The 18,526-nt window shown below is 45.6% G+C and overlaps 2 protein-coding genes across 3 annotated transcripts; both read left to right on the top strand.

The window, feature by feature from the left end:
* The first annotated feature begins 113 nt into the window (after positions 1 to 113).
* On the top strand, positions 114 to 15,661 carry GPN2 (GPN-loop GTPase 2). 2 transcript variants are annotated; one of them, XR_004973960.1, is made up of 6 exons: positions 114 to 787; positions 1,348 to 1,504; positions 4,846 to 5,006; positions 6,989 to 7,119; positions 11,953 to 12,286; positions 14,902 to 15,661. XR_004973960.1 is itself a non-coding variant. In XM_036348791.1 (5 exons), the coding sequence occupies exons 1-5, from the start codon at positions 377 to 379 to the stop codon at positions 12,023 to 12,025; spliced, it is 933 nt and encodes a 310-aa protein (XP_036204684.1). In that variant the 5' UTR covers positions 114 to 376; the 3' UTR covers positions 12,026 to 12,313. The 2 variants fall into 2 exon arrangements, 1 of the variants encoding a protein (XP_036204684.1); XM_036348791.1 differs by lacking the exon at positions 14,902 to 15,661 and having other exon boundaries at positions 11,953 to 12,313.
* On the top strand, positions 2,435 to 4,833 carry LOC118675889 (ubiquitin-like protein 5). The gene has a single exon (XM_036348792.1). The coding sequence runs from the start codon at positions 2,608 to 2,610 to the stop codon at positions 2,827 to 2,829; it is 222 nt and encodes a 73-aa protein (XP_036204685.1). The 5' UTR covers positions 2,435 to 2,607; the 3' UTR covers positions 2,830 to 4,833.
* Positions 15,662 to 18,526: the final 2,865 nt, after the last annotated feature.

Below are 18,526 nucleotides of genomic sequence, written 5' to 3'. Positions count from 1 at the left end.
TAGAGGAAGGTTGGGTAAATCCCGAAAAAGTTTCCTTGCCCCATACCCCAACCCATCTCCTCGCTGCTGGTGAAATGCTGCGCGCCGCCACGACCTTTGGCGCTAAGCTGTGTCGTCACCGTGAGGGCGGGACTTCCTCTCCGGGACCCTGTCATTTCCGACGTCTTCCGGAAGTTGCTGGTGCGCTCAGTACCGGGCTGTTCACTCCGCGTTGCCCGGCTTCCTGCTGGTCCACCGTCGGCAACTCCGGGGCACCGGCACCGCGCCACCCCCCGAAGAGCACGTTGGGGATCCCGACGCCCTCTTGTCTCTGGCGCGTCGCCCGCCTTGTTTCCCCGCCGAGCTTTCCTGCTGCGCACGGGGCCGAGTGCCACCCATGGCGGGGGCCGCTCGGACGCCGGCCTTTGGACAGGCTGTGATCGGCCCGCCGGGCTCGGGAAAGACCACATACTGCCTGGGCATGAGCGAGTTCCTGCGCGCGATGGGCCGGCGCGTGGCGGTAGTGAACTTGGACCCGGCCAACGAGGGGCTGCCGTACGAGTGCGCCGTGGACGTGAGCGAGCTGGTGGGTTTGAGCGACGTGATGGACGCCCTGCGGCTGGGGCCCAACGGCGGCCTGCTGTACTGCATGGAGTACCTGGAGGCCAATCTGGACTGGCTGCGTGCCAAGCTTGACCCCCTCCGCGGCCATTACTTCCTCTTCGACTGCCCAGGCCAAGTGGAGCTCTGCACGCACCATGGCTCCTTGCGCAGCATCTTCTCCCAGATGGCCCAGTGGGACCTCAGGGTGCGTCTTGGGTCGGGCCGGCCCATTTTGCAGATGAAGGAACTAAGACAGGGAGGGCATGCCACACACAGCGAGGCAAGGGCAGAGTTGCTTTGGACTATAACTGGTATAATTTCGAATTCTGGCTCTGCCATTGACTCACTGTGTGATCCTGGGCAAGTCAGTTTATCTTTCTGAATCTCAGTTTTCTCATCTGTAAATGGATGTGTTAGCACCCAATTTGGGATTATTAGAAGTATGGAAGGAGTTATGTGGAAAACAGCATGGCAATTGTTGTGAGTTGGGGGCAAAAGTAAGTGAAAGATTGGAGTCAGATGTAGTGGGAATTGAACCAGTTGCCCACTGGGAGGCTCAGCCCAAGGCATCTTCTAAGAAAAATGCCCATATCTCCTGGGAGAAGGGAATGAGTGCGGCATTAGAATGAAACAGAAGGAAAAGACTAATGGGGAAGACTGGCACTCTGTCCTCAGGCACTCCTAATCTGATGGGGGAGAGATATAGGCCCTGATGTTCCCTACCTCCTCAGGCCACTCTCATCCTGTCTCTCCCTCCCCTCCCAGCTGACTGCTGTCCACCTGGTAGATTCTCACTACTGCACAGACCCCGCCAAGTTCATTTCAGTACTGTGTACCTCCCTGGCCACCATGCTGCACGTAGAGCTGCCCCACGTCAACCTCCTCTCCAAGATGGACCTCATTGAGCACTATGGGAAGCTAGGTAAGTGCTCCTGTCTGGGCCAGGCAAGGTGTAGGCCAGTGACTGGGCTGGAGTGAAGCAGAGATCTCAGGTGAAGGAAGTTTCCTCCAGGGACCATGCATGGCCTGGTGATCATAGCCACAGTCAGGTGCTGACCCCTACCCATTTATTTTGTCCCATTTACTGTTCTGAGTTTCGGGGGGACAAGGAAACTATAGATGGTAATGTGTATTATGAAGGAATTAAAACAAAATGATGGGACAGTGAGTGGTGGGGAGTGAGCAGTGCCATCTGAGCTGAGAACTGAATGGTGAGGAGCCAGCTAAGGGCGAACTGTTCCAAGCAGAGGGACTAGTAGTGAGTAAAGGCCCTCAGGTAGCAAAGAGTTTTTTGTTTCCAAGGAAGGTGGGGGCAGGGTAGCTGAGACAGTGTTTAGGGGAAGGGTGGTAGGAAATGAGGACAGAGAGGTTGGCAGGGACCAAAACTTGTACTATTTAGACACAGAGGCAAGTCATTGATGAATATTAAGCTAGGGAATAACACAAACTGAAAAGGTCATTCTGGCTGCTTTGTGAATGAATTGAAAGGGGCAAGAATGAAAACAGCTCCTTTTGTATTTTTGTAGCAGCCCAAGCAGTGTGCTGGAAGCCGGTCCACCCTTGCTGCTTGACACAGTCGCTGCAGGGAAGAAACATCTGCATAGCTTATGTTTCAAGGGACCTGGCGTATATGGCATATGTTTGCTCCCCCTCTTAACGCTATGTGTTTTAAACAGGACCACCTCCCCGAGAAAGGTTGTTTCCCAGGTGAGGATTTTTCCCTGGAGTTAGGGAGGGAATAAAACCCCTTAACTAAGTGCCAAGCGGGTAGTTAATCACTTTAACTACGAACAATCATGCTTAAGCTACATAATCTTTACTTAGGATAATCTTCTTCAGTTACTCCCTTGTAGCTTAATAGAACAATAGAGTAACCTTGGAGTGGAGATAAGAAACGCCCTAACCTTTCGAATAGAATTGATAGGATTAAAATCAACTGGTATAAATACAAATGTAACAAGACAATAAAGACAGAACTTGGATCGATCAACGAGGTGGCATCAGCTGGTTCGAGGCGATTCGAGTATGATAGAGGTGGTTTGCAACGACCGTCTGGGGAAGAAGGTCCGAGTGAAGTGCAACACCAATGACACCATCGGGGACCTGAAGAAGCTGATCCCCGCCCAGACGGGGACCCGTTGGAATAAGATTGTGCTGAAGAAGTGGTACACGATCTTTAAGGACCACGTTTCTCTGAGCGACTATGAGATCCATGATGGGATGAACCTGGAGCTTTATTACCAATAAAGCAGAACTCCTTCCTCGTGCCCAGTTCCCCCCCGCCCCTCTCCTCCCGCTCTCAGCCCCAGCACTGGTATGGATGCTTGTTTTTAAAAAGTCATGTTAATAAAAACGTAGAACAGGAAGAAGAAGAAAAAAGACAGAACTTGGCTGGAGATCCTGGAGAGAGAACATCGCTATGATGATCAACTGAACGCTGCCTCCGTGTCCTTCCTTCTTCGCCGACTCCGTCCACACCTATGGGAACCCCTGGACCTGCTGGGGATGGACCCCAACAGCAGTGGTGGTGGGAATGGAGAAAATGAGATTCAAAACTTGCTCAAGAAATAGGATTTGGCCCTAACCGGTTTGGCTCAATGGACAGAGCATTGGCCTGCGGACTGAAGGGTCCCAGGTTCGATTCTGGTCAAGGGAGTGTGCAGGAGGCAGCTGATCGATGTTTCTAGCTCTCTATTCCTCTCCCTTCCTGTCTTTAAGAAATCAGTAAAACATATTAAAAAAAAAAATAGGATTTGTTTGTGCATTGGACCTGGAGACAGAGAAATTAAGAATGACACTCAGGTTTCTGACTGAGCCAGTGTACAAATGAGGGTGCCATTTGTCAAGGTGGAGAAGATTGAGGAAAAAGCAGGCTGCTGAGGCAGGGGAGTTGAATAAGGACCCTATGGCCAGCATTTCTTTCCTGCAATATTAGTGCTCTGCTGAGCTGGGGCATCAGTTCCCTAAATAGCATCTCTAGCCACAAAGAACAGCTGAAGTGAGCAGTAAGGGAAGTCATTGGGAGAGTGATTGTAAGGGCCTTGTCCAGCAAAGGCAGGACATGGAGGGATGTCAGCACTTCCTGGTCAGAGTCCTGGTCCATCCTTTGGCAAGCCCAGAAGCCCCATTTTACCTATGTGCAAATTTGTAGTCATCCAAAGCTTCTCACCCCCTTCACAGCCCCCACCAGGTGGAGGAAACAGCTACATGGTGGTCTTTAACCTTCCTAGCTCTGACTCTTGATAGGCATCCTCACAAAAGGCTGGTTAGCAGATCAGATGAGGCCATTGAGGCCTTACATCAGGGGTCCTCAAACTACGGCCCAAGGGCCACATGCAAATACAAATATTGTATTTGTTCCCGTTTTGTTTTGTTTTTTTACTTCAAAATAAGATATGTGCAGTGTGCATAGGAATTTGTTCATAGTTTTTTTTAACTATAGTCCGGCCCTCCAACGGTCTGAGGGGCAGTGAAAAAGTTTAAAAAGTTTGAGGACCCCTGCCTTACATGAATCACACAGCTAGTATGTTAGCTGAGGTGAAATCTAAACCCAAGTGTACCTGGCTCCAGTTTATTAATTCTCATTGAGAAACCTACCTGTCAAGCAACCCAAGAAGTTTGTTGGAATGCTCAGGACGTTCTTCCTTGTAGTGGTGTCAGTTTCTGATTAGAGCTGATTAGAGCATGGAAGTCAGAGCACACGAGTGAGTGGATCATCTCTGACAGCCTGTTTCCTTGGCTCACCTGCCGAGTAGCCCAACCACTTGAGTTTTCCAGGCTGAAATGGGCAGTGCAAGCCCACTTTACTTCTCTTAATGGGAAGTTTGTAGACATAGAACTGAGTCAGAAACCCCAGAGTCATCTAGTTTGGTTTGCTCATTTTACATTAAGAAGGAACTGGCCCAGAAAGGGAAAGAGATTTACCCAGACACCACCCTGCTAAAGTCCTTACAGTGTGTGCTGGGTCCTTGGGGTACTACCTGACTCTGAGCTTCATGAAGGCGGCACCAAGCACTGTACCTGGTACATGTTCGGTATCATTATTTGCTACCACTGATCAAGCACTTCTTTGTACCAGGCACAAGGTTCATAGCATTTAATTCTCATAGCAGTCCCATGAGGTGGGTATCTGTCCATAGCGCTAGTAAATGACGGAACCAGCCAGTGAGAGAATGAAGGCAGAGGAAGGAAGAAAAAATAATGGTTTCTGTCCTTGGGGCTTTAGCCTGATGCCACCTGTTCCTGACTGGTTTCTCTCCTTAGCCTTCAACCTGGACTACTACACAGAGGTCCTGGACCTCTCCTACTTGCTTGACCACCTGGCTTCTGACCCTTTCTTCCGCCACTATCGTCAGCTCAATGAGAAATTGGTGCAGCTCATTGAAGACTACAGCCTGGTCTCCTTCATTCCTCTCAACATCCAGGTACCATGGACTAAGAGGCCTATTCCCTTGACTATAGGCTCTGACAGTGCCTTGGACCTCTCCATGCCAAGAGTACAGGAGGCTTTGAGGGCTCAAACAGTGGTCTTTGTCCTAGGTCATGCTATCTTTCGGTCCCCTTGGTTTTGGTACCAGGGGCTCTGATGGGCAGGATTCCACTAAAGAGGTTTGGCCTTATCTATTCTGTGTTGCTGGGTCCTCTCCACATGTTCCCTGAAAGTCACCAGCAAGGAACTTGATCAAGGTCAGGGATAAGTCTCTCAGGCTCCTTCAAGATGAGCAACTGCTTATTGACTTTGCAAAGTAGTACCCAGTCCCTGTGCCTCTCACCTTCACCCTGCAAAGATAACCTGGGAGACTCCCGTGCATGTTTGAGTCCTATCTGCAGTACGTGGACTTGAGCAAACTTGTCTCTTCCCTTTTTAATGCCACACTCTTCTCTAAAAATGAGGTTAAACCTATGATATTAATCCTAGCTACCACTTACTGCAGGTTTTCTCTTTTTTAAAATATATTTTTATTGATTTCAGAGAGGAAAGGAGAGAAACATCAGTGATGAGAGAGAATCATTGATTGGCTGTCTTGTGCACACTCCACACTGGGATCGAGCCCGAAACCCAGGCATATGCCCTTGACCAGAATCGAACCCGGGACCCTACAGTCCACAGGCCAATGATGTATCCACTGAGCCAAACCGGCTAGGGCAGTTTTGTTTTTTTAAATAATTTTCTTTTTTTCTTTTATTTTTATTGATTTCAGAGGGAGAGGGAGAGGGAGAGAGAGATAGAAGCATCAATGATGAGAGAGAATAATTGATCAGCTGCCTCCTGCATTCCCCCCACTGGGGATCAAGCGGCAACCTGGGCATGTGCCCTTGACCGGAATCGAACCTGGGACCCTTCAGTCTGCAGGCTGACGCTCTATCCACTGAGCCAAACCGGCGAGGGCCAGGTTTTCTAAACTAGGCATTGTGGTAAGAACTGTAATACCTTGTTGTTATTAATCCTCACCCAAGGATATTTTTTCCATTGATTTTTAGAGAGAGTGTACGGGAGGGAGGGGGAGACAGAGAGAAACATCAGTATAAGAGAGACATATCGCCGAGACCGGTTTGGCTCAGTGGATAGAGCATCGGCCTGCGGACTGAAAGGTCCCAGGTTCGATTCCGGTTAAGGGCATGTACCTTGGTTGCGGGCACATCCCCAGTGGGGAGTGTGCAGGCAGCTGGTCGATGTTTCTCTCTCATCGATGTTTCTAACTCTCTATCTCTCTCCTTTCCTCTCTGTAAAAACTCAATAAAATATATTTAAAAAAAAAAAAGAGAGAGAGAGAGACATATCAATTATTTGTCTCCCGCACACCCCCTAACCGGGGTCAGGGATCAAACATGCAACACAGGTATGTGCTCTTGACCCAAAATCGAACCTGTGACCCTTCAGTGCGAGGGCTGACTCTCTAACGAGAAACACCGGCCAGGGCTTTAATGCATTATTTTGATCTTTCCTCCCTATCATGTGATGTATGAATTGTTCTTATTACTTTTCTGTGGATGAATAAATAGGTTACATGCATATTTATTCGGTGCCTACTGCTAGCTAAGTACTGTGCCAGGCACTGGGAATACCTCAACCTTGCAGATTAGTCGAGTAGGGGAGGCAGATGAGTTAATAACTTGTAGTAGTTAGACGGTAGGATCAGAGCTACAATAGGAATAAATCCAGGGGACTATGGTTGTGCATAGAAGAGCTTACCTATTCTAAATTAGGCGGGGTGGTGGTCAGAAAAATGGGATGTAGCCAGGCCTCTGGGAACAGGTAGAACTACTTCAGGCCAATGAAGCTGCATATACAGAGACTTCATGAGGCAAGATTGAGGTGGGGGTTGGGGGCTGCAAGCAGTTTGGTACAACTTCAATTCCACACCCCTGTTTCAGTCTCAGAGCTGTTTTTCTCTTCCCTGCCCAGGACAAGGAGAGTGTCCAGCGAGTCCTGCAGGCTGTGGATAAAGCCAATGGCTACTGCTTCGGGGTCCAAGAGCAGCGAAGCCTGGAGGCCATGATGTCTGCTGCAATGGGAGCTGACTTCCATTTCTCCTCGTATCCTTGCTCGATAGCCTCTTAGCCACAGCCAATGGGGATGGAGGGTGGGGTAGTGTGTGGGACTCAGGAATAGCTACTTATACCTTTGTAGATGTCTGATTCATTTTGACCAATTGGGCTCCCTGGTGACTCTTTCATGTTCAAAGGCTGGCCCCTTAGACAGCTTCAGGGTTGGTTGTACCTTAGGACAAGGGAAGATACTAATCAGAAGGAGCAAAAATACAGAGACCCAGGAATGAAAGGGCATTGGTTTTGAGAGAGGTAAAGGGTTCAGTTTGCCCGGTGTCTTGAGTGTGAAGGGGAAAGGAGGGGGTGCAGGCTGGCAATGGGGGTGCTTCAGTGCCCTGCTAAGGAATGTGGACTTCGGCTCATGGGCAAGCAGCAGGACCAGCATAGTGGTGTTGCTCAGAGTGTGGCATGAACAAATGTACATTCTTGAAAAGCCCCTCCAAGTGTGGGAAATGCATTTAAGGGATGTGATGGGGGGAAAGAGAGTGATTACAGTTTCTAGAAGAGAAGAGATGAAACAGTAGTGAGAATAGAAGTGTGTGAATTGGAAAAATATTAAGGTGATAGATGGTTATAAGGTAGAGGTAGAGCAGAATTCAGACTGCCGATTTCTGGCTTAGATAGTGGTATGAGTGGTTGTGCTAGTCACTGAGGTAAGAAAAGAAAGAGGAAGGTTTGTCAGTTTGTCACGGAGATGGAAGGGATGGGAGCTAGCAGATGTGCCATGCTTGAGGGGGATCTGGGACAGTCAGCTGTCTGGGAGGCAGCTAGACCTTCTAAACTGGACCAGTGGGGGTAGAGCTGAGGTCATGTGTAGGTGTCTCTCATGTCACAGAGGCTGCATGTGAGGTAGGACAGGCTTTCTAGGCTGGTTTCAGAGATTGGGCATTTACACTGCTGGAGACAAGGCAGGGGTGGGGGGGTGCACTCCAGAGTCCTTGTGTAGGGAGGAAAATAGTTCCATCCAACACTTACTGATCTGTGTCAGGCCCTTTCACACATGGGAAACAAAGTTCACGGGGAAGTAGACTAGTTACAGATGATGGCACTAGAGTGTGCAATAAGTACCTGAAGAAAGGATATAAGGACCTGCCTCACACAACTTGCTGCTTATGGCAAATTCAATGGCATGTACTCAGCAAAAAAGGGGAGGGGTACTTTCAATAGAGTTGTGATATTTTGCACAATGTACATGACTTTATGCTGTCACATTCTACTCATAAAACCATGTACACCAAGCATGTCAAACTCAAAAGGCTAATACGGGCCAAATAAACAAGGTTTAAGTTTATGTGGCCACAAGAAAAGCAGCTTTAATCTTCATAGAAACATAGGTTTATTTCAGTAGAAACATGCTGAATACAAAGGGCTGAAATAAATGAGTAATTATTAACATAAAATAATAGAACATTTTAATAAAAATTAATATTTTTTTCTTTTTTTTTAAATTAAATCTTTATTGTTCAGATTATTACATTTTTTCCTCTTTTTTTCCCCCCATAACTCTCCTCCTCCCAGTTCCCGCCCCACCCTCTGCCCTCATTCCCCATCCACTGTCCTCATCCATAGGTGCACGATTTTTGTCCACTCTCTTCCCGCATCTCCCACACCCCTTTCCCCCACAAGAATAGTCAGTCCATTCCCTTTCTATGTCCCTGATTCTATTATGATCACCAGATTATTTATTCACTTGATTCTTAGATTCACTTGTTGATAGATGCATGTTTGTTGTTCATGATTTGTATCTTTACCTTTTTCTTCTTCTTCCTCTTCTTAAAGGATACCTTTCAGCATTTCATATAATACTGGTTTGGTGGTGATGAACTCCTTTAGCTTTTCCTTATCTGTGAAGCTCTTTATCTGACCTTCAGTTCTGAATGATAGCTTTGCTGGATAAAGTAATGTTGGTTGTAGGTTCTTGGTATTCATCACTTTGAATATTTCTTGCCATTCCCTTCTGGCCTGCAAAGTTTCTGTTGAGAAATCAGCTGACAGTCGTATGGGTATTCCCTTGTAGGTAACTGAGTTTCTTTCTCTTGCTGCTTTTAGGATTTTCTCTTTGTCTCTTGCTCTTGGCATTTTAATTATGATGTGTCTTGGTGTGGTCCTCTTTGGATTCCTTTTGTTTGGGGTTCTCTGCGCTTCCTGGACCTGTAAGTCTATTTCTTTCACCAGGTGGGGGAAGTTTTCTGTCATTATTTCTTCAAATAGGTTTTCAATATCTTGCTCTCTCTCATCTTCTGGCACCCCTATAATTCTCATGTTGGTACGCTTGAAGCTGTCCCAGAGGCTCCTTACACTATCTTCGTATTTTCGGATTCTTTTTTTATTTTGCTTTTCCAGTTGGGTGTTTTTTGCTTCTTCGCATTTCGAATCTTTGACTTGATTCTTGCGCTCCTCTGGTCTGCTGTTGGGTGTCTGTGTAACATTTGTTATTTCAGTCCGTGTATGCTTAATTTCTAGTTGGTTCTTTATCACAACATCGAGGGTCTCATAAGATTTCTTGTAGATCTCATTAAGTTTATCGGCAGTTTCTGAGTATTTCACTTCAGCACTGCGCCTCCTCTGAGTCTGGGTATGATATTCTCTTTCCTCCTAGTTGTAGAATTTCCACTCAGCCAGCCTTCCTGTGGTTCTGGATGATGTCCGTTCCGTCTTTAGGTGTATTTTTGAATTGGTTGTTCAAGGCAGCAATCTCCCGCGTTAACCTATGCCGCCATCTTGGTTTCTCTCAATATTTTTTTCTTGATCATTAACTTACCAGACACTGAATAACTGCACAAATTAATAAGTATAATGCAAATAAACCTATTTTCCTTGCTCTCCTAAAGCGAAATATTTCCTGTTGCGCACACCAAACAAGTCAGTACAGGACTAATGACGTGGCAATCGGCTGCTAAAATATTCGCTGCTGGTATTAGTGGAGAGAAATGGTGCACCTGCACTTAAGGCACATAAGGGAAGTGAATGCAACACAATTACAGTAATCAGTCATTAGCGAACATTGTAGTTTGTTATTAATAATTATGTATAACAGGATATTGTAATAATTAAGTTACGAAGTTTTTATTAAAATGTTTCTTACATACCGTTATGTTGGCTGGGCTGCAAAAATACTCATGAGCCTCATGCAGCCGATGGGCCGCAAGTTTGATATGCTTGATGTATACTGTATTTAATAAGTGATTTAAGGAATTTTAAGGTTTGTTTTGTTATTGTTCTGATTCCCTGAATTGTTTTCGTTTTTAATTTTTCAGTTACAGTTTACTTTCAATATTATTTTGTATTGGTTTCAGGTGTACAGCCTAGTGATTAGATAATTATATACTTTACAAAGGAATTTTAAAGGTATTTCTCACCATATACATTTATGCTGCTTTTAGATTCTACCCCCCTCTACCATCCCAATTTTCTTAAGGTTCAACTTTATTTTCTGTATTAGGCAATTCAGGATTGGTATAAAGATGGGAAAATCAGCTCTACTGAAGAGTGAGTTGGTAAAGAAAGCTTCAAAGTGGTAGTGACATTTGATTTGCATCATCTCAAAGTGAGGGTTAGCCAAGTTGATTAAGAGAAAAAGGGAATTCAAGGCAAAGAGAACAATGTATACAAAGGCATAGGAGTTTAAGATTGAGACATGTCTTGGGGGGTTTGCAAGTAGAATGGTGACTTGTGGGCAGGATAGGACTTCTGGCTGGGGAGCAGTGATAGTGCCAGGAGGTAGGCAGGAGAACTCCGGGTTCATGTGCCCTGCTCAGGAATGTATGCTTCAGGCCAGAGATAAGGCAGGTTTGATATTCCAAAACAAGCAGATGATCCTCAGGACTGACTTGCACAGGAACAAGGCATTACCTCCTGAGGAAAAGTGAAGGGAAGTGCGCACAGGTTCAGAGTCAGTTTGTGTCGGGTTGAGATGGATTTGATGGGTGGATCCATGAGATGGTAAAGAAGGTCTAACCTGAACATCATTTGGTGGGCTACATACTCCATTTGCAGGATGTTATTTAATTTTTATCCAATCCCCTTTTATAGATGAAGCAGTTGGAGCTCTGAGAATGGTGACCCCAACGTCCCTCACTCAGCTTGTGTTAGAAGAACCGTTCAAATCTCGGTGTCCCTGGTTGTAGAATCTCAGTTGCTGACACTGGAGTCATTTAGTAGAGCAGCCATGGTGGCCAACATGGTCAACCCCTATCTCCCACTCAGACCCCAGACCCTGACCTCAGGCCAGCCAGTCTCACAGGGTTCCATCAGCAGTGTCATGGTCTTTGTCTTCGTGAATCTGATTTGTGTCCTTACTGCTGTCCCAGAGAGGTAGAAGGCACCCTATGGCCCAAGCAGAAATTTTTTTGTTTTCTTTGTGCTCACTTGCGTTCTCTCCTTTGGCAGAAGAGAAGTCACAAACATTTCTTAAGCACCTACTGTCTGCCAGGTGTCATGCTAAGCACTCTATTCATTGTCTCATTTGATCCTCATAACAACTCTTGGTTTACATATGAGAAAAAGGACACAGCAAAATCAGGATTTAAATCCCCATGGCCTGGCGCTGAGTGTGTGTCATAACAACAGAGTTGAAGGGTTAGCATTCTGGTCTTTTGATCCTCAGCAATGCGGGGAAGAGGAGCATTTGAGTCTCGTTGCTTTGATAGGCTTCTCAGACCCAATTGGTCCCTGTTGCCTGAAGCTATAATTATGAGGAAGGGAGAAGGATGGAAGTACTCTGCCAGACATGGTTGGAAGGCGGGCATCAGTAGAGGTCAGATCCTGCCCAGACCAGTTTCCCACCCTTGCCCATGCTATGATCCTTGACATATCTCTTAGCACCCTGGGAATCCAGGAGAAGTACCTGGCACCCTCAGACCAGTCAGTGGAACAAGAAGCCATGGATCTGTAACAACAGGCTGGGCTCTGGAGAACAAGACATAACCCAGCACTGGAGAAAGCTGTAGCCCCAGCTCAGCAGGCTGTAGACCCAAGAGCAGTCCTCCCAGCCAGAGCTGGAAGGCTGATGAAGAGACACCCAGCCCTGCAAAGGACTTCTGGCCAAAAGTCAGACATGCTGCAAGCAGAGCACCCACCACACCCTCGGTGCTCATGAGCTCTGGGCACTGCCACCAGGAATTCAGCACTGGCCCCTCTCAAACTATTGTGGAATGTGAATACAAGAGTTTATTTTCTCCTACATGTTGTGACTTTCAAACTTACTTCAACCTTCCAGGGAGCTGGGGTAGAATGAGTGAATGTCACCTTCCCTCAGAAGAGTTCTATTTCTTCATCTAAGGCAGTATTTCCCCAAAGAACAGGATATTACCGGAGGTTTAACACTTATTCTCCAATGATGCACTTAGGTTAATCTCCAGTTTTAACTGATTCTGATGCTTGAGGTTTACAGGGGATACTTCTTAGCTAGATCTCAATGTTTCATTTTCATTATTCATTTTGCATTTTTATTCTATTTTTGGCAAGTGCTAGCTAGTTTCCATTTATAGTAGTGATTAAAAGTTTACTTTAAAATGAAATTATTTATACAAAATGCATTGTTTAAAGAAAAATATTAAGTATATAATATGGCATGAGGGGCATGGCAAAAATTAAGGTGGTTTAAAGTTGGAAATACTGGTGATTGCTTTCTTTGCTCTTCTTGTAACTGGTTGGGTGCAATTTATATTGGAAACCAATAGGTGGCACCCCAGGTCTAGTTTTGCAGTTGTAGCTTGCAGCACAAGAGGGACAGATGGCTGTTGTACCGGAAATCTTATTTGCAGATACTTGGTCCTGTTAACACACCATGAAGGGCTTGACATTTTACAAAGTGCCTTCATACACATGGTCCTCATGTGGTTCACACAGCAACTTCTAGAGATACAAACAAGATTGGGACTATTACTAAGCCCCACTTTACACATAAAGGAAACAGATGAGTTTGAACTTCAGTCAGCCTAGCTCTCTCCTAGTTCACTTTGCTGACTTCTTAATTGCGGATACTAATGGTGAAACATTATGGCCTGTATCCCACAGGATTTGAGGCCAGTTGGAAGAAAGAATTTAGACACCTGTAGAGTATTACTGAGTCGCAAATCAAGGGGAAGATAGGTCACTGGTGGTTTGGGCGGTTTAGGAAGATCTATTCAGAAGTAGCCTTGAGATGGCAATGACAGCTCTGCTTTCCAGCTTTGACAGCCAGAGCAGAGTGAAGGGCTCTGAGGAGGCTCCTGTGGCTGGAACAATATGAAAGGAGCCAACCTCCGCTCCCACGCCTAGCCTTATAGGGGATAATGATTGGGTGCTGCTTCCTCAGACTCTTTCATCTGCAGAGTTCAAAGCACCTCATTCCTATTAATACCCTGCACAGTAGGTAGAGAGTATCAACAAAGCAAGCCAGGGAAACTGAGGCCAGGAGTCACAGCCTGCGGCTGGCTGTGAGTCACCTATGGGGCCTGGAGCCCAGGAATCCTGATGCCGTGGCCACTGGACAAATCCCTCATCAGAGAGTGAGGATGGATGCTGTGTTTTTTAAAATAGTACCAATAGCTGTGGTCTTGGGTTGTTTTTCTTTTTTCTAAAATATATTTTATTGATTTTTTACAGAGAGGAAGGGAGAGGGATAGAGAGTTAGAAACATTGATGAGAGAGAAACATCGATCAGCTGCCTCCTGCACACCCCCCACTGGGGATGTGCTCGCAACCAAGGTGCATGCCCTTGACCGGAATCGAACCTGGGACCCTTGAGTCTGCAGGCCGACGCTCTATCCACTGAGCCAAACCAGTTAGGGCTGTTTTTCTTTTTTAATATATTTTTATTGATTTCAGAGAGGAAGGAAGAGAGAGAAACATCAATGAGAGAATCATTGATCGGCTGTCTCCCACACACCCCGACTGGGGATCGAGTGTGCAACCTGGGCATGTGCCCCTGACCAGAATCGAACCCAGGACCCTTCAGTCCACAGGTCAACACTCTATCCATTGCACCAAACCAGCCAGGGCTGGTCATGGGTTTTGATGCTTACTCCATCATGGAGGCCACAGCTATCACCAAAACAAACCAGTTGGAGAGAGGTGTCATTAGAACTTTATGGGCTCGTATCCAAGCACCCTGAGCATTTATTCTCTGCAGTCATGGAGTAGACATGGATGGAATAATCCAAAACTTTATTTTCAGGCATTGGTATGACAGCAAGGGTGTTTTCTCTGATGTTGCTCTCTCCACCTCCCACTGATAGCAGAATGATTTTCATGTTGGGGAGGGATAGCACAGTGCCAAAAGGACTGTGGGCTCCAGGTGAGGTCTGTTCATCATGAAATGTATAGGGTAAGAGAAAAACTGTCCTCCAGTATGGCTGGGATAGGGCAACTGTCCTTAAGATTTCTTTTTTTTAAATTTAATTTCCTGATAAAAATAGCAAAGTGAAAAACTTGGAAAATAAAATTAGGCTCATAATCCCATAACAGAAATAAAAATATAATCTATAACAAATTTTATATTGAAATGTATATTTTATTTTATTTTTCTATACATACAGAGGGATAGTTATAGCATTTATGTAAGATATATTATTGCTTTGTAACCTGCCTTTTTTAGTTGACACTATTTAATATAATTAAAAATATGAAGACCTTTTAATGTTTACATGATAATATTCTGTGGTATGGCTACAATATTGTTTACTTACTCAAATTCCCATGGTTAGCCTATAAGTCGTTACCAATTTTTTGCTATTGTAAATAGTGCTGTCTGAATCTTTAACTTTTTTTTTTTAATTGATCTTAAAGTGGGAAAGAGAAACATAGATGTGAAAGAAATACATGGATTGGTGGCTTCCCACATACGCCTGGACCAGGGATCAAACTTGCAATCTAGGTATATGCCCTGACCAGCAATCGAACCCACTGGACCTTCTGGTGAACTGGACGACACTCCAACCAACTGAGCCACACTGGCTAGGGCTGAGTCTTTGTCTTTTAACTTATGATAAAATCCTAGAAATGAAAAAGCTGATGTTTTCCAGGTTCTGGATTCATTTGCCTTCCAGAAAAGTGCCACTTTACATCTCACAGACACTTCCTCAAAATGCCTCTCTCTCCTAAGGTACCTTAGAAGGGATCTTCTTGATCATCTCTGCTTATCACCGACATTAGGATAAATGCATTTCCTGGCTCTGAATTGGAGCTCCAACAATTGGGAGATAGCATTTGGAACTTATCAGAGACCACAGTTAATTGCAAAGGCTTCTAGACCAAAGAGGCTTAGGAGTGAGGGTGATGCCCTTGAGTCCCACAGAGCTAAAGCACAGCCAGTCTGCTCTCCACTGTTTCTGAATTAGGAAAAAGCTCCCCTCCAGTCAGTCGGCTGAGTTAGGAAGCCTGATCCCAGTAGGGGATGGGGGAAGGTTGATCTTGGAGAGTCTCTGTCCTTTCTCAAGGCTCCTGAGAAGGGAAGGGGAGTGACTTCAGACCCATCCCAGCATTACCAAGGCCCACCCGGTTTTTGAAAGTAGTGGGGAGGCCCAACTGCCCCAGACGTCTGGAAGGAAACTAGCAAGCTGAGTAGCCCCCTTCCTGCCCCTCCCCTTTTCTTGCCCCTGTGCATTGAGCCTTTACCCAGCCTGATCTGGGCTGCCCACTCCGACTTCCTATCCCCTGAAGAAGGAAGAGTCCCAAATTAGCACATATCTCAATGGCATTGGGCCTACTGAGACCAGGGGAAGTCATAAGTCTCATTTACAACGGACTGTCCTTCATTTCCTGCCAGGAAGCCCCAGAAGTGCAGGTGTCCAGGGAGCTTAAGACTGAGGAGCTGTGAAGGGATGGGCTGGGGACTTGGAGCCCAACTAAGATGAAAAAGAAAGATGAATATTGATAAAAATGTGCTGAACTAAAATACAGAGCAAAGCTGGAAATTTCTTTCCTCATCCAAAACCCTGAAGCAATGGTGGAGGAGGGAGATGAAAGGCCCCTTCAATCTATCCCAAATGAACGCAAAATCTCAAGAAGTGTGCTTTCTGTGCAAATACAGCTTTCTTCACACTAATTGGAGCCCTCTTCCTGTATATTCATCCTGGAACCTGCACATTGCTCTGTGGAATCATATAAACTGCACAGAAGGGATATTGGGACATGAGTAAGATTTCTCCCAACTCAAAGCATACCAGTGTTTGCACAATCTATTCTGACTTAAACATCTGTCCCCTGTACATTCAGAAAAGGAAATTCAGGATGACTTTATTCTGGAGAAAGAAAGGGGGGGGGGGGTGTCTTTCTCCTTCCCTCCATTCTTCCCTCCCACCTTCTCTTTCAACATATATTTCTTAAATGCCGTAATCTGATGTATGAAGTACTGTATGTAGCCACAGATTGAAGACTCCATGAGTTCAGAGTCTGGAATCTCCCTCTTATCTCCAGACAAAGAGTTAAATTTCCCAGAGAACAGTAAGGAGAAAATTGGGTGGAGATGAGAGATGAATCAGCCTTTGACATACCTGTCTACTGCCCCCACAGACATTCCTGGCCCCTGACTCACTGTGTAGGTGGGGCTGGGGGGTTCTGAGAGGAGGGGGACCTATTCCACAGAAACCTGCCTTCCCCCCTCCCCCTCCCCCCCCCCTCCACACACACAGCAAGGATTGGGGGATAAGTAGACCCTGTGAACAGGTGAAGAATTGAAAAGGAACAAAGAATGTAACCACATTAAGGAAACCTTAGCTTGGTAAAGATCAGGAAATTGGTCCACTACAGTTTTTTTCTCAAGACAATTCCTTTCTGCTGGGCCCTGGGCTGGCATTAGATTGAGAGTAGAGTAAGTCTTTCTAGATTCTTAGAAGCAGGGCAGCATAGCATAATGCGGTTCTTTTCAAGCTTATTTTTAACTCACAATACAGACATGTGTGTGGCTATTGTAGCCATATGTGGAAACGGGAAACCCTGACCACTGGTCTCCTGCCCTGTGGTAGTTTCTGGGGAACCCTCTGAACACAATTTGAAAACAGCTGTTGTAGTTTAAAAATCATGGACTTTGGAGTCAGATCCATTCCATTCCCCAGGTACATTATTAGGTTATTTAGCTGCACTGAGCCCCATTCTCTTCATCTGCAAAACAAAGATGATAATAGCAGTCATGTCTGTTGCTATTTTAAAAAAAATTATTTTGAGAGAGAGAGACATTGATTTGTTGTTGCACTTATTCATGCATTCATTGGTTGACTCTTTAAATGCCTGACCTTGGAGTCTAGCCTTGGCGTGTAGGAACAATGCTCTAACCAACCAAGCTGCTCGGCCAGAGCCCACTGCTATTGTTACAGTACTCTGTTCTCTAGGAAGAAGCAGGAGTGGGGTACTGTTGGTCAGAACAATCTTGGTGAAAGCATCTGAAATCAGGTTTTCCCCAAAAGGCACTGGACATTTGGACCTTGGACGTGTGTGTATAGGAGTATCTTGCCTTTCTAGAAGGAGCCACAGTGGCCTCCCTAGGGTGCCTGGTTGGTTCTGGGAAGGCACTTTGAACCCAATGCCTTGCCCTCCATCACCTGTGGATCTACAGAGCCAATTAAGAGTGGTATCTCCCCTAGAAAACCTTAAGTTGCAAATTTTCCCCATATCAATCAAACTCTTGAGAGCGAAAGATCTTTGTAAGCCCTGGGCCTCCATTTCCTGGAGGATAGGTACTCTGGCAGTGCAGAAAGGATAGGACTGGGATTATTTGAATCTCTGTGAGCCGGTCTCTGTCTAGAAGATAGCCCTGCCTCCTCTCAGAACCAGCTATATTTCTATTTCCACAACTGAGGACCTGGCACTAAACCGGATTTCCAGGCATTTGGGAGGATGGTTTTAAAACTAAGTTCTGAGCACCTTTCTGTACACAAAACCTTGAGACACAAGTTTTTGAGACAGCTTGAGTGTACACAGTCTTGAGACACTGGGGGAAGAAAGGGACAAAGTTACTTTTGAATAATGGGACAAAGTTATTTTTTTAGAGAGCTTTCTGAGGAGACAATAAATAAACCCAGGACATACTTACAAACCCAGGGGTAGAATCGAGTCAATATGAAATCATAACTGAATAAATGCACTTAATGAATGTACCTATATAAATTAAAGGAGTTGATAAGAGAGCACAGATCCAAAGCTCTGTATATGTTAAAGGGAGAGGGAAGCTGGGTAGTCACGTTTTGACCTGAAGCTGGGCTTTGAAATTTAGAGGTTATAACAGGTGCTCAAGTGGAAAGGATAGTGTGAAGGGGAGAATGGCCACCATGAAATTTCCAGGGGAACCTGCTTTGCCTTTTGGGACTGATTTTTTTTAGAGAGAGAGAAGGGAGAGGGAGAGAGAGAGAAACATCATTGTGAGAGAGAAACATTGATCAGTTGCCTCCCATATGCACCCTGACTGAGGATTGAACCC

The sequence above is a fragment of the Myotis myotis genome, unplaced genomic scaffold (genome assembly GCF_014108235.1).
Source record: "Myotis myotis isolate mMyoMyo1 unplaced genomic scaffold, mMyoMyo1.p scaffold_m19_p_2, whole genome shotgun sequence".
Taxonomy (NCBI): Eukaryota; Metazoa; Chordata; class Mammalia; order Chiroptera; family Vespertilionidae; genus Myotis; species Myotis myotis.
Note: the sequence above shows the minus strand (reverse complement) of the source record. Positions and strands in the feature narration are given on the sequence as shown.